The following is a 16,678-nucleotide window of genomic DNA, read 5'->3' as shown; positions in this document are numbered from 1 at the left end:
GGGGGGAAGGTGTTTTAAGAATTGGTTTTATTATCCTACTCAACTTTTGACTGACAATGAATTAAATTAATTTCCCCAAGCTGAGTCTGGTTTGTCTGTGACCATACTTACTGAGTGATCTCCCTGTCCTTATCTCAACCCACGAGCCTTTTAGCATATTTCCTCTCCCCTGTCCAGTCGAGGAGGGGGAGTGATAGAGTGACTTTGGTGGGCACCTGTCTTCCAGCCAAAGTTAACTCACCACAACATAATAACCTTCTTTCTCCACAGGATTTCATTTTAGTTTCCATAGTTCCTAATTTTTTATGTTCTGCACAAAAGAACTGCACTCTGGAATTTTCTTCATGTCTCCTAATTCAGTAATAGGTTACAGAAGTAATCAGCACACTTTTCTTTCTAATGGATTTCTTGGTGTTTCCTTCTCTGTAGTTGCCAATTCTCAACTTCTGGTATTTTTTTCTTTGAACGTAAGGTATCTCATTTCCTGGTGTTCTTGCCTGGCTACTTATCACCGACTCTCACTCTGTTCCATCAGGAGTTCCCCCAGTCCCATCACACTCTTACCTTTCTCAAACAAGACCCAGCTCTCCCAAACACTCCTATTACCATAGCTCCTTGTGCTCCAACTGATACTCATGGTAACATCTGAAAGCAAAAGCAGCAACACAGATGCACGTCAGCCAGTACGAGTCACATATCCACATAGCTCAGCAGTTTTCAGTTGTTCATCTAGCAGCTTAGCAGCAAAAGTACCCATTTGAATTCAAACTCTATCAGATACATGAAGGCTTTGAGAAAGAGGGCAAGTTACTGCAGTTTTACTCAGTCTATAAGGTCATTTTAAGTGACTAACTCCTTCTGATGGGGACTGCTATTACAAGTATCTTTATACGACGTAGAACAATTACCACTTTTGCTTTTAATGAAGGCACACCTGTACCCAATCCAGAACACAGGGCTCTCAGATTTACACACAATGTATACACACAGATTTAAAAACATACATATAGTCTAGTTTACTTTTAAGGTATATTTCAGTTGAAGCCAAGATCTCATGAAGTAGTGCATAGAACTGGAAGAGAAGTATTTAAGTAGCCAGGTCACCCAGTCCCAATAACAAGTCATTAGCTAGTAGTGTTATATATCGTAGACAAGGTTCACAAAAAAGCCCGTGAAGTCTACAATGCATTCAACACACATAAAGCTACGCTGCTGCAGAGCCAGTTTGCTCCTCAGCAGTACCTCTTTTTACACCATAAGTAATGCACTGAGGCAATCAGAAGTCAAGGAATGTGACATCTTTTTAAGAGATACAGAGGTGACTGTTTTAGATATTGAGGTATGTAAGTTCATGTGCCTTTCTGTAAGTATTCCCACATGCACAGGGTGTTTGTCTCCAGCAGCAAATGAACAACTGAAAATATGCAAGGCAAAAGAGTGTTAGAACCTAAGACACTGGATTTCTCACCAGTTGTGCATGTTTTGAACTCTCAGCCCTTGTTTGAGAGCATCAGTATGCTAATAACAGTAGTAACAGCAAGTGGGAAAATAGAGAATATTCAACAGAAATGTAAATGTATATTTAAAGGAGACTTTGAACGAACAACAACCCTGTGACTTGTGAGATACCCATCTTTGTTTCAGCACACTACCCTTTTCTCAGGGCTGCTCCTACTTCAACAGCCTCTGGGTCATCTCCAAAAGCAAAAGGAAGCCTTCTAGTAGCCTCTCTATAGTAATGAAGATCAGCCACCAGACTTTTGGAAGTCTACAGGAATAGTATCTCTTGCCTCCCTGTTTCCAAATACATGCCTCACAGTGCAAGAGCACATATGCTTCCTTTAATGTAGGCATAAACAAGTGAAATCAACAAACACAGACCAATACACCACAGATCAATTTTCATGATACTTGATTTGCAAAGTTGAAGCATGAGTGTTCGTGGTTGATGATAAGAATTATGCCTATACTTCTGGTGACAGTAAAGCAAATCTGCTCCTGAAAACCTACGTGCTTCTGCTCTATTTCACAATGTTTTCTGGAAAGTAACATCTGCATTGCCTAGGTGAGTAAACTTCAAATTTAAGCTCTCACTACCAAAGTTTTTGCAACACAAAATATGCCATACCCAGAGCAAAACTCCAGGAGTTCAGACATAACCAGAGATCAGCCAGCCACATTTCTTTTTTGTATATACACAAACCAAGATCCACTTCCCCTTCTTTTTGTGTCATAAATTCATAACAATAGCAGTTTGTTTCACATGCAAAAGCCTTCCTTGTTAACAACATAAAAACAAAGTTCTAAGCCCAGTTTTGACAGCATTCATACAAAATCCTCACAGGGAATCCAAACAGTGGAAGCAAGACAGTGTTTTGTTTACCAGAGCTCAGAATCATTTTCACATCCCAGAAACATGTCTCCCAGAGGTGTTTCTTCAACCTCAGCTTTCTAACTATATTTTCCATTGAGACCTCTGGATAGCCCTGGAGAAGAGACATCCACATGTCCTGGTTTCCTCTTTCCTAAGGCTACGTGATAGTGCTCTCATTTTGATGCTACTGCTCCTTTGATGACAAAAACAGTTCCATTGGCCACAAGAAGACTGAACACAATAATGTGCAAGAGGTGCAATTCAGCCCACCAAACTATTTTTATTACACTTTGAAATTTGTTGCTTCAGCAATAGCCTTGAAAAGGACAAGCTTAATTGGGTTGGGAGGTAGGAAAAAACAAGGAAAAAGCCTGGAAAGCCATGAGATCAAATCCAGGAAGCTCCAGCATGACTTGTCAAATTAGCTGACAGGAGCACAAAATTTTTGAACACAAGGAGCAACAAAACAAGACAGCAAAAGCTAGGCAAAGCAAGATAAAGGCATAAACCACAAATGTTTTGTAGGAAATTGCCTCTTAATTTCATCACATGGACTGCCAGGACAAGGGGGCTGAATTATTCCAAAAAGGCACCACGTGGGCCCACAACATGGCTGGAAATTTCTTTTCAATACCAAACATAACTGTTAGGAACTTTCAATTTCAAGCACCTCTGAGCTGGTGGTCTACATAAGAGAACAGGCAAGTGTATTGGTAAGCAGTGATTCTCCAGGTGAACTGGGACTATAACCCATGAATAATGGGTTATCAGGCCAAAATGTTCTTATCAATGACTTACCCTGTTTCTCAGAACAGGATAAACTCTCCCAGAATGAGCAATTCAAAGTGACTTTCATGTCTGAGAAGACCATCTTTGCCACTTTAGCTATACAGATTAAGTTAGCACAGCATAACTTTCTAGCACAGACAAACGCTAAGCTGTAACTCCAAAGATGCTGGATAATAAACACCAAAGCATGTCAGTACACAGACATTCAACAGAAGTCATCCCAACTGTACTAACAAGTATTTAAGTATTTTCATCTATTGCTCTCTATAGAGATAATAAAATCTTTAGTGGTTATTCTAGGCCCTCCCTCTACAGAGATGCAATAAAACTTAGCCAGCATTTCTTCTCCAAATTGTATAAATTCATGATCTTTAGAAGATTAAAATTAAAAATACTTGAGTAGGCAATCATTTTGGTATCTCTTTGCTGGACCATCTGCCTTAATTTTAAAATCCCTTGAGACAGAAAAGGCCTCCAAAACTAGACATGGTGCCTTGAAAACGAAGCTCTCCTATGGCCTTGTACAATCATAGAATGATTTCCTATGTCTTGCCTTCTGATGCAGACTATTAGACTTCTTTGCTACTCCTCTTTTTGTCACTGCTACACTCGAGAGAAAAAAACAAAAGGGTAAAACAGCAAAGAAGGGAGAAACACAGAGGTAAGGAAGAACTAAGCTACTAGAAACATTTGTCTCCTTGGGACATCAGTCCCAAACAGAAAATACAGCATCCAAAAAGTAACTGATAGAAAACAAACACTTGACCTAACACGGAAATATAAATGTTAAAAGAATAATAAATGAAACAAATGGCAAAAGTCTTTGCTTTAAAATGTTTTAAGGCCACTTTTGCCCCAACCTAACTAGAGACTTGGAAACTCCAGAAAACTCTGGTATTCCTGCCACACAGCCTCTGTGCAGCTGGTTAATGAGATACAGATGACACTTCAATTAATTCAAATTAAACAAGTCCACAACAATATGGGCAACTCATTTACTTTGAAAATTCTTTTATGACACAGATGTTTTAAGAGCGATCCTCAAAAGAAATCAGTAGTTACATAAGCAGCAGAATTAATGAAAACTGGTTTTCATGGATTTTTGTTCTGTATTTTTATGTTCCCTCCCTGCAATAACCCAGTTCCCCTCTAAGTCCTTACAATTCCCATTCCCTGCAATTCCTTTCGTTTCCCTAGTCTCCCTTAATACCTACTTAATACCCTCCATTCCTTCCTGTGTCCCTGTAAGAGAGACCATACACTGCAGCTGTTTGGAAGCAAATCGCTGGCTAACTGCCCAGCAACTCTACCTATGTCCATTGGTTAGTAAGCCAAACAGAACAGCATCAGCCCCCTTCATAGTGTTTTCTTCAGGGGGCAGACTAATTTATCTACTATTTAACCACTGATTTCATACAATTCTTTTTAAGAAATGAAAGAGCCTCACTCAAGTCAGAAGCTATTTACACAGAAACAGGACTAAAAGAATGACAGCTTTACATAGAATGCCAACTTCACATTTACATGGGAAGGCAACCTGAGGAGGTCTTATACCACAGTTTTTTGCTCTTTGCCTACTTTTCTGCTGTGCTCATATTTTTTTTACTCACTGAATTCTTGTTTGTACCATTTATCCCTAAAAACACTATAGAAGATTTATGCTGTAGTAGAATCATCACATCATAAATACTGATTAGGTAAAGACTAACAGAAAAAAATGAAAATATATCAGTGCATATCTTTTATATTTTTGGTTTATTTGTAGATATTTTACTCACATACCCTACAAGCTTGAAAAAAAACTCCTCCCATTACTGAACAACACATGTCTCAATTCATTTATCTGGCACCTTCCAAGAAAACGTACCAAGTATGACATCAAAGACAAGACTCAACATCCCCTACACCTCTAAGACTGGAAAAAATAAAAGCTTTTGTCTGTCAGAAGAAAACAGACTGCTTGTACATAAACCAGCAAGTAAGTAAGTTAGGAAGAAGGGTTGAGAGGCAGAACATACCTCTGCTTTCAGCAATCCTTTAAATACAAACAGCTATTGATGCTTTACTCAAAAGCACTTATACACAAAATATCCATTGCAAAAGGTATTTTTGGGTGTGTGTGGAGGAATTGTGTTAAGATGATCATGGTGAAAAAATCAAGGTTGGGGAAAAAAAAAATATCTCCCAAAACAGAGGTGACACTTGGATGCCTAAGCAAATTGAGTTCTCACCACCACTTCTGACCATGTGCAACTAAACCAGTCCCAAATTACTGTTACTTCTCTATTTACAGTGCCTGAAGCAGGCATCCCCAAGCCAAGGGTAACATGCCCACTACAGCATCATACAGAGTTATTCAGTTTGAAAGAGACTGCTGGAGGTCACTTAATCCAATTCCCCTGCTCAAACCAGGCCAATCTAGAGTAGGCTATCCAGCGCAGGCTCTCCAGCGCCTTGTTTGGCTAAATTTTGAGTATCTTCAAAGTTGCAAATTCCATAATGTCTCTGGTTCTCTGCTCCAGTGCTTGACCACCTCTAGGGTGAAAAAAATTCTTCTTAATATCTGACCAGAAATTCATGTGTTCCAGCCCAAGTCCTATTCCTAGCCTCTTGCCCTCACAGCATGAAAGAGACTGGCTGCATCTTTTCTGCATCTACCCGTGAGAGAAGGGTAGAGAGCATTGAGATCTCCCCTGAACCATCTCTTCATCAGGCTGTGCAACCCTGGTTCCCTCCACCTCTCCTCACAGGTCACATGCTCCAGCCCCTACACCATCTTGGTGTCCTCAAGCGAGCTCACTCCACCAAGTCAGTACCTGTCTGTTCAACAGAGCTGCTACCCACCCATTCAGCCCCCAGCCTGACCTTTTGCACACAGTTATTCTGCCCCAGTGCAAGACTTTGCATTTGCGTTTGTTGAATGCCATGAGGTCCCCAATTCTGCAGGCTGTCAAGGTCCCTCTGAATAGCACACCTGCCCCCCAGCATACCAACAGGTCCCCACATTTATGGTGTAATCTGTGAACTAGCTGGAGGACCACTATTCCACCAGAAGGATATGTTGTTCAGTAATAGGAGGGGTTTTTTCAAGTTCATAAGATGACACCATCCTAGTCACTGTTGTATCATTTTTACCGTATTTACCACTTTCATAGCTCTTCCCTAATCCCTCATGTTCACTATGTCCTTTTTAAAAAAAGTGGCCAAAATGCAACAAATCCTTTATGTTATTTTTCCTCAACATTCAAATGCTTCATTATTAGCACCTTTTGCATCTCACTGCATAAAAGCAGGATCAATAAGACTTATGCCTCATCCCCTCCACCACTCCCCCCACCCTCCAAAAAAAGAAAAAAGAATATCCATTTTTCTAGACTAGGAGCTAACCAGCATATTATGAATTTACAGACTGGCTAAGCATTTTCTCCTGAGAATTCCAGTGTGCGTTTCAGAATGTAACTGACTCAACCACCAAACTCGGGGTCATTCAGGATGACCAAATTACCCCACCCTTAGACTAATTTAAAATTAGGAAGAGAAAAATAAACCCATTTAACTTTTCATTAATCCAAAACTGTTGCAGATTATTAGTTTAAACAAGGACTTGTATACACACTTCTATGGCTTAGCATCATGGATGACCAACCAAAATATTACACAGTCAGCAAGTGAAAGACCCTACAGGCACAAGAGACTGCCAATGTTTTAAAAATGAAATTAAGTTTTAATGAAGAAAGGAATATTTTTCTGGGTGTTTCTCACTCATTTTTTCAGTCCAACTCAACAGACACCTATGAACAACATCAAATGTATCCTGACTCCCACTTTCTTGAAGTATGCCACTGCAGCATGTACCACAATTTGCTGCTTTACTACTTTACAAGCACAGTCACAGATTTCTTAAGTTTCAACACACTTCCCACACTAGTGGCTAAAAGCCTTCACTCCCAAGCTTCCAAAACTCACAGGGAATTTCTGAAACTGCTCAGAAGTCTAACCTGTATCCAACCTCCAAAATCATCTGCAAAAGCAATTTTCAGATCATATCATAAACACTTTATGTAATCTTGCTCAAAATCACACACAAACCACAAGGATCATACACTCCCAGGGTTTCTAAGCCAAAAGGCTCAATAACCTACTACTATAACTGCACAAAAATTCTTTACAAAAGCTACTGCTGACTCCTGCTTGGCTTGCTGGCACATCAATTTACAAACAGGAAAGAAAGTGATGCCACACAGAAGTTCCATACAGAAAGGCTGCACACACTAAAAATAGGCAGATAAACATGTTTTAAAGGGGAATTAAAAAAAAAAAATCACTTAAAAATGTCGACCCATAGGCAGGGGAAGAAAAAAAACCACAACAAATCACAATTCAGATCCTGCAAACATTTGCACATGCTCTTAATGAAAGCAGAAGTATCCATGTGCCTAAAAACCCAGTCTTCACGAAGTAAGAACCCAAGCAGATAGTAAATGTAAATCTCTAATGTTTTCACTTTGGAACGTGACCATATGCCAGGTGCAAAGCAGCAAAAGATAAAGAGGGAATAACCTTCAGCTGTGCTGAAAAAAAAACCATGCAGCAAATGTCTTCAAACTGTATGCTGCAGTTCCTTGGTGCTGGTTCAGTCGTACAGCACTTGTGCTGTTCCATGTATTCTCCAACAGACCCAACTGTTCTATATACACAGTTGACGTTACTAGCCATGCTTTGTGCTTTAGTAGCCACTCCCCAGGCTCTCATACAAATAGAAGTCATGTGAACAAATACTGTGTATGGCTTTTAGCAATTTTTAAACCATTTAAGGGTAGTGTTCCTAACAGGCAATTTTCCAGGTATGTGGATTATGAAGTATTTTAAAAAGATTCACAGAATTCATACTTTACTCCTTAATATACAGACTGGCAGAAAATAAATAACATAACTAACAACCTTCCTCCTGCCCTCCTTCCAAAGAAAATGTGTGCTGGAGCACAAATCAGTAGCATTACAGGAAAAAGTGCAAGTCCTTTATTCATAAGGGATAAAAGAAACAATCATAAACACCCTCTAACAGTGTAAGTAATGTTCTTTTTGATACTGGCTGCATACCCTTGTGCTACAGTTGTGTACATTATGCAAAAGAACAAAAATTCAACAAAAGACTTAAGTAAGCTCTTCTGATTTATTTTTTTTTTGGCAATTAAAGTGATGGAGTATGTCTCCTTTAAGATTATAATTTCCCATTTGGGATTGTCCCAGAAGCCAGTGACCAAGCCCAATTGCTTAGAGTTGTGAGCTCTGAAATACTACAACATTTCATTGAAGGCTCATTATTATGACAGCCCATGTCCAAGAAAACCACGCCAGCTGCTGGACAATGCAGCAAGCAACATAGATTATCTGTGTGGATGCAGAACTGTCCTGGTTTCAGCTGGGATAGAGTTAATTGTCTTCCTAGTAGCTGGTACAGTGCTATGTTTTTGAGTTCAGTAAGCAAAGACTGTTGATAACACTGATGTTTTCAGTTATTGCTAAGTAATGTTTAGTCTCAAGTCAAGGATTTTTCAGCTTCTCGTGCCCAGCCAGTGAGAAAGCTGGAGGGGCACAAGAAGCTGGCACAGGACACAGCCAGAGCACCTGACCCAAAGTGGCCAATGGGGTATTCCATACCATGTGATGTCACATCTAGTATAGGAACTGGGGGAGTGGGGGTGGGGGGACTGCCGCTCGGGCATTGATCGGCAGGGGGTAAGCAATTGCATTGTGCATCATTTGTATATTCTAATCCTTTTATTATTACTATTGTCATTTTATTAGTGTTATTATTATCATTAGTTTCTTCTTTTCTGTTCTATTAAACCATTCTTATCTCAACCCACGAGTTCTACTTCTTTTCCCGATTTTCTCCTCCATCCCACTGCGGGGGGGGTGGTGGTGGTGGTGGTGGTAAGTGAGGGAGCGGCTGTGTGATGCTTAGTTGCTGACTGGGGTTAAACCACGACAAGAACCCCAGTCCCCAGTCGTTACAAGAGAGATCAGGGAAACATCTTGACACACTTTACCACCAACAGACTGATCACAGGTGTTATTTTTTCATACATCATGGCTGCAAAGGGCTTGCATGAGTGGGAGGATGCAGAGGCTCAACCTAAACACAATGCCAGTGATACAGCAACCCAGGAGCTTAGAGCTAGGATGCCAGGCTCTCAACTAAGAAAGATCTAGGGAAGGGTGTTTTAAGAATGAACATTTGGAGCATGAGTGTGCATTTGAGAAGCTCATGGTGTAGACTGTGCTTGCTTAAAATACTTCTGAGAATACCTATGACTTACTATTTCAAAAATCACTTCCTGCATCTTTCCCTAAATAAAGTGAAGTACGCATTCTTTGTTGTGCATTACACATCAAGTGACTTCCAGAAGGAAGCTTTATTTTAATTTTATTTACCAGAGAACAACAGTATTTTTCCCCTCAAGAATGGAGAATCTTTTTCTCAGAGAATTCTACCAACCAAGCATTTACAGCACTTCACACAAAGAAGAAAAAAATAGTTTAGAATAAGCATAGAAGAATGCAGTCAGAAGGTGTTAAAAAACCCCCACCACCCTGCACTAGAAAAAAAACACAACAAACCAAACAAAACCCAGATAAACAAAGGTGGGAGAAAGTAGCCCCATTATATTAGAATATTCATGCAAAGGGAGGTCCCACTGCTAACTTCATACGATGCTCTCTGACGTTTTGGTACTCTACCTTCTTGTTATCCCACTCACATCTTGCATCACATTGACAACTCTTATTAGATGACACACCTCCACCTGAACTTCTGATATGAAGCAGATGCCATGTGAGACAACACTTAAAATACCTGAGGTGCAAGAACTAAGAAAAAAAGCTGCAGTGCTATTGGTTGAAAAAGATTTAAAACCTACTTTTGTCAGAAAAAAAACATGGGGCAAAAAGATTCTGTACACGTGTAGATATCATTTTGCCAAGACGATGTTGGGTGAAAAAAAGTGCTGTATAAGCAGCAAAACTAAATACAAAAAGTCAAGGAAAAAAAACCCAACTTTATTTTTTAATTGAGCAGAGCTTTTCCAAGACTTTACAATGTTCACAATCATGTTTATTAATATTCTTTAAAGCAATTTCTCATTTTAACCTTTTTGTGACAAAGCAAATATACTGAAACTGTGTTGAGAAGAATGTTGACTCTTCAGTCTCTACACCCACCTGAAAGCATGGGTCAAGCAGTGAGAATATGAAGCAGCGAAAGCACAAAACACACTCTGCGCCTAACTTTTTTTCTGTAGTAATTTCATCTTGGAAAGAAATAGCTCAAGGCTCTAATAGCACGTGATGTGCCTGGGATGCGAAATTCAGATGGATACGAAAATGCAAGTGTTGTAGCATTGTCATTAAATACAGAAAAATCATGCAGACATTAAGAGGGAATTGTTAGGACATGAACAAAGCTAATACACACTCATACATATATATATATGTGTATACTTCTAATTTTTCGTGGCATTTTTTTCTTTGAACCGAGACCATACTGCACATTAAATCATCAATTATCTGTTATTAATTACTTTAAATGAGATGAGACCATCAGTTTCAAAGCCAGACAAACTCTGTACTGTCAGACCTTTTCAGCTGCAAATCCATGCCACCTTCACTAATGCCTGTGGAGTGACACCAGTAGAAAATCAACATACACTCATATCTAACACTTTCCCTCTTAATGAAAATTAATCTCACCCCCATTTTCTAGGCATTTAACAACTTTTAGCCAAGGCAGTAGTTAACAAAGGATGGCTGAGTTTACAAACCAAATCAATTGACAGCTACATTGCAGCTCTGTATTATGTTTTTCTGTGTAGCCACCCAAACTCAAGAGTCCTTCTGACAGCTGAAGGATCAGTTCCAGTAGGTCATCCAGTTCAAATAAACAGATACTGACAATAACTAGTATCTTGTTGGATTAGACCAAAAGGATAATTTAGATTATTTCATAAGCAGATGTTGCAGAGCAGAGGATGCATTTCAAAATTAAATTCTTATCTCTGGTCTTCTTTCCTATTATTAAACTGTACTGTAAGGAAAATCTGGAATTTTTCATTTCTGTGCTCCTGCATATTTTACATTTGAAACATGCCAGTATAAGCAAGGATCAAGTTGTTCATACTGCAAGAACTACAATTAAAAGATCAGCATATTATTTTATTAATTTTCCTTAAAATACATTTATCTCATTCTCACACTATCTTTAAATACTTATGTCAGGGGGAAAATATCAACATTTGCTAGCATTCACTTGAGCTGGTTGGTGCTGGCACCTAAAAAGCATACCTCCAAAATAACTTCATAGAGTGCATTTATGGCATAGAACAATTTCAGACCATAAAAGTATTGTTTCCAGTTCATATAAGAACTACATATTAATTTACCAAAGTGTCCTGGTTTTGGCTGGGACACAATTAATTTTCTTAGTAGCTGGTACAGTGTGTTTTGCATTTAGTGTGAGAATAATATTGATAACGCACTGATGTTTTAGTTGTTGCTAAGTAGCGCTTATCCTAAATTAAGAAGCTGGGAGGGAGCACGGTCAGGACAGCTGATCCAAACTAGCCAAAGGGATATTGCATACCACAGAACATCATGCTCAGTATATAAACTGCAGGGAGCTGGCCAGGAGGGGGGATCGCTGCTCGAGCATTGGTCAGCAGGTGGTGAGGAACTGCATTGCGCATCACTTGTCTTTTCTTTTTTTACATCATATTCCTTTTCAATTATTGTTATTATTATTATTATATTGTTATCATTGTTAGTATTATATTTTATTTTACTTCAGTTATTAAATCATTCTCATCTCAACACACGAGCTTTACTTTTTTTTCCAATTCTCCTCCCTAACCCACCAGGGGAGGGCAAGGAGTGAGCAAGTGGCTGTGTGGTTCCTAGTTGCTGGCTGGGGTTAAACCATGACATAAAGAAAGTCAAAGTGAAATAAAAAATAAAGCGATAGAGTAGTCACAAAGAATGACTTAAAACAAATGTATGTTATCTGAAAATAAATGCAAATATACTTCCCTAACAATTATTTCCCAAATTAATCCCATAAATATGCAAGTAATTTCTTTTGTAACTAACTTCTTGAAATAAACATTCAATGTATGTCTGCTAACATTAATTCCATGATTACTAGAATCTATTCAGAGTACAACTACTTTATGTAAAAAACAAAGCCTTCTGTCTTCCTTTATAATTCAAAACTAGCAAAACCAACACACCAACATTATAATAAACAATCCTGAGATACTAAAGGTAATTATAATCTAGCATCCAAAAGAGATTAGTTCTACCCAATAAACATACACAGTAACAGGTTTACAATATTGTAGTAATTCTAACCAAGAGGTACCACCAAGCCACTTCTTTACTTAGGAACATTGCACTTTAACTGAATTAAAATAACAGTGCTGCAATACTAGTTTCCAGTTTGGGAGCTTTTTTGTTTGCTTGTTTTTAATCTATCAAAATCAATTGCAACTCTTGAAAATCATCCACATACTGAATGTGCTTCAGTTGTTTTTACTAAGAAGTTATCTTTCCATCTTGCTTTATTTTACACAGTTATAAAGCTGTGAAGGCATCACCGTGACATAAATCAGAACACTCGCATCTATCTCCAGGCACACCAGAATTAAATATGACACTCACTGTAAAGCCACAGTAACTGCTTTCCAGTTTGAGAACAAAACCACACATACCACGCATAGATGGTATAACTATGGACAACTGCTAAAAGCACAAAAGCTTACATGTGTCGATATGAACATACAAGGAGTTTTAGTACTTACATTACAACTGCATAGCATATACAGCATTAGGCAGAATCCCTATGAATTCAAACAGCTTTCTACTGCACTTAATCAGCACTTTAGTACTATCTTTACAAGCAAGACCATCCCCTCACATTCCGCAGTTATGCATATGTTTGAAAACTGGCACTGATCCTTTCATCAGCAGTTTCAGCTTCTCCAAACCAAAACGCTTAGCAGATGCCTAGTTATCTGACTAAATAAGCATCTCTCATTACTCCTCTTAACAATATTTTCTGATATCACTTAGCCTCATGTGCATCTTAGTAATTTTAAAGTTATTCTAAGTAAAGACTTTGCAACATAAGGAGGGCAAGCAATATTAATTAAATTTAGCAAAATTTATCAGATGACATCCAAATAGCTGATGTGCATAACAAAGATGTTTAAGAGAAAAGCTGCTTACACTAGTATCTTAAGTATACCGCAGCCTTCAAGAGCCATCTTTTCTTTCCAAATGCTGCAAAACCTGAGAATGTTAATACAGACCTTACAAAAAAAGTGAAGCTGAAAAGGTCTAAGAATTTCTTCTGCAGACACACTTTTCTTTTCCTAACTGACAGTCTTGCCTCTAGGTGGGTTTCTCTTTTTTACTGAGGAGATGCATATACCCCAATGGAGGCAAAGAACTTTACGGAAGGTGAAGTGCCTTTAAGATCAGGATCAATTTCCTGAATGAAACAAAGAATCAGCTCTTCAGTGCAGCATTTTCTGGTCCAATATTCTTTCACTAATTTGACAGCCATGAATAGAGAGTTTCTCTTCTGCTGACATATGCTGTTTGGGAGAAAAACACAGAAGAAACAACAATAACAAAAAAAGAAGAACCAGCCATTGCTAAACATTCTTCTGCTGGGGGAAAAGAAATAGTAAACATTCTCTCAACCTTGCTTATAAACTACAGTAATTTCACTAACCCCTAATTTGAAGACCAGATCACAATACAGTTTTTTATCAAAAGTTAATATATTAGGACCACCAACAGGAAACTACTGCTTTCAAGAGCACAACTAAGAGGATGCACAGCAAAACAATCCAAGTTCAGCTCTGATGCCAGAGTTCAGTGCATTTTTTCCGCTGGTGGCAAATATTTGGCAGATTTTCACAATGTCAGAGTAACAGTCTTTCCCTTTGGAGGAAAAAACCCACAACATTTCTCATCCCTAATCTGGAAAAATCCTGTATTTGTCTGTAAATTATGACACTTACCTCAAAATTAGAAGATGAACCAGAGATCATACCACATAAAAACATTTTATGCATTTTTGAGATCACAAACACATTCACCTGCTACAATGACTTAAGTATATTGTAAAACTTAATCATTTAACTTGGGCATCTGCAAAAGCTCTTTTGAGCAAACTTCTTCTTACTATTCCAGTTACCGTTAAGCACAGGACTTTTAAGCACAGGATTTGTGCTAGTGAACACCAAAACTTCAGGACAAACCAAAAAACTCTTTTCCTTTTTGGAGAAGAAAAAGCTCAGCATTCCCTAATCCAATAGTAAGGTCTTTGTACATTAGGCCTATGATGAATTCATTACATAAGGGTTATAGTTCTTTTCTCCCCAAAGATTTTCCAAATCATGGGAAATACAAAAGCTTTTATCTCCCAATAGTAGCATACTAGGTCAATTTGTCTATTGAACTTTTAAGACCGTGGGAAGGTTAGGAAACGTTTTGAGGTCAGGCTTTAAGATAAGGTCATTGTCTACACAAGAACGTCCAATCAATTTTAAAACAAGAAGTTGAAATACAGTTTCATCAGGTAAAACCTCCATTTCCAGATCACCTATACTGGAAGAATATTTTTCTCCTATGTATTTTATTTGGAAGGCCCAAGTACTGACACAGGAGGGACTGATCTTCCCCGTGTGCTCTGTGGTCTCAGCACACAGGAAAAGCTGGTTTTGAGCTATGTAATACAATTCAAGGGTAAAATTTGAGTTCTTCCTCATCTTTCTGCATGGTAATCCTTCCATATGCTGTCAACAACAAATTTCAAGAGGAACTATAAAACCTACTATAATATAGGTAGGTCTATAAGAGGTCTATAAAACCTACTTCATTTCAGAGCCACATTTCCATCAGTATAAACACCCATACTACAAACTCCTATAAATCATCCACGTAAGGCCCCAAGACATGACCACCACTAAAAAAACATTCTAAGAAAAATAGGTATCTCATTTCTTCACCCTCCAGGCCCAAAAAATGATGTCTTGTTTTCTGTCATTCTCCCATACCACTTCCTGATTACTAACTTCATATATATATAAACAGTTTAATTCTTGCTGCAATCCACAAACAACAACCTAGGAAAACATCTAAGGCCCCAGTCCTGAGAGCACAGAGACACTCATTTAAATTTAAGCATGTGGGAAACTCCAGTGCAGTCTTGGAAGCGGCTCTGGTGTTTGACAACAAGCACATCAACACACGTGTTGAGACCTCAGCCATGAAAAGATTGTGGCTCCAGGACAAGTGAACCACATGCCCCAAACCAGCCCCTCAGAGAGATCCTGCAGCAGAGGCAGTTTCTAACAGAAAACTCAAGAACACATTTAAAGGGCAGGTGTTGAGGGCCCCAAAGGGACCCCTCAACCGGGGTTCCCACAGAGGCAGTCTGACTTTCAAAGCACTTCGGAGCTACATGCAGGAACCTCAGCTGGCGTGCCACTGTAAACCGTGGATCCCCACAGCTACCGGCAGCCCGCTGCCGAGGGGCAGAGCCTGATTCAGGGACACGCACACATCCCGCCCCCCCCAAAAAAACTTTCAGGAGCGCGGCACAGCGGGCGAGGGCAGAAGCTGCGGGCCGCGGCAGGGAGGAGGGAGTGCGGGCAGGGCCGGCCAGGCCCCGGTGCTGCCGAGGGCACGCCACACCAAAGCCTCGCATGAGACGCGGCCGCCGCCGCCGCGAGGAAGAGCAAGCACCGACGCCCCGCGCAGCGCAACCCCTCCGGCTGCACCGCCGGCCGACAGACGGGGGTGCAGGGCGGGGAAGGGCTGGCAGCGGTACGACGACCGGAGGCGAACAGCCCCAGCAACCGCCGGCCGCCCGCGCTTCGCAACGTTGCATCCCAACGAGCGAGGAAAAAAGCCGTCGCCGCGCCGGCCACCGACGCGCAGCGGGCTCCCTGCACCCGCGGCTGGCCGGGCGACGCACGGCCTGTCGGCAGCCCCCGCTCTGCTGCGGCCAGCGGGAGTTTCTCCTCTGTCCTGTACCACTGCTCACCCCCCACCGGGGGACGGACCCCCCGGGGCGGCCGCGACTTCGGGCGCTGCGGAGGACAACTTCCAGGCCCTCTGGGACGGCTGCGCTGCCGGGCGGGGGCGAAACGCCCCGAACTACTCCCCCTCCCGCGGGGCCCCCTTCCCGCTCACCTGGTGGCGGGCCTCTGGCGCCCGGGGCGGTGCGGGGTGCGCCGTGGCCGGCGGGGCTACCCCGGCCCTGGCTGCGTGCTCCTGGCTCCGGCAGGCTGGGCCCGTGGAGGGGTGGCGGCGGTGGCGGGCAGAGGGCGGGGGGCGGCGGCAAGCGAGCGGCACCGCCGCTCATGGCGAGTCCGGGGAAGCCGCAGCGGGAGCGAGCGCGGGTGCGGGGGGGCGCCGGGAGGAGGCAGGCAGCCGAGGGGGAGG

The 16,678-nt window shown here is 40.9% G+C and overlaps 1 protein-coding gene across 5 annotated transcripts in view; it reads right to left on the bottom strand.

Moving 5' to 3' along the window:
- Positions 1-16,496, bottom strand: part of RNF38 (ring finger protein 38) — a 127,059-nt gene extending 110,563 nt beyond the window's left edge. For 4 of the 5 annotated variants that reach the window (XR_774218.1, XR_774219.1, XM_010565455.1 and 1 more), the window contains exons 1-2: positions 16,427-16,451; positions 565-645 (exon numbers count right to left, since the gene is read on the bottom strand). Coding sequence is in view for 2 of the 5 variants with exons in the window: in XM_010565455.1 (XP_010563757.1) it covers positions 565-637 (73 nt within the window). In the remaining 3 variants the exon portion in view is untranslated. Of the gene's footprint in view, positions 1-564; positions 646-16,426 lie in introns of all 5 variants that reach the window. The other variant, XM_010565458.1, reaches the window with a different exon arrangement.
- Between the last annotated feature and the right edge of the window lie 182 nt (positions 16,497-16,678).

This window comes from Haliaeetus leucocephalus, unplaced genomic scaffold, assembly GCF_000737465.1.
Source record: "Haliaeetus leucocephalus isolate CR32 unplaced genomic scaffold, Haliaeetus_leucocephalus-4.0 Scaffold192, whole genome shotgun sequence".
In the NCBI taxonomy this organism is placed as follows: Eukaryota; Metazoa; Chordata; class Aves; order Accipitriformes; family Accipitridae; genus Haliaeetus; species Haliaeetus leucocephalus.
This window is presented reverse-complemented; position numbering and strand designations above follow the sequence as displayed.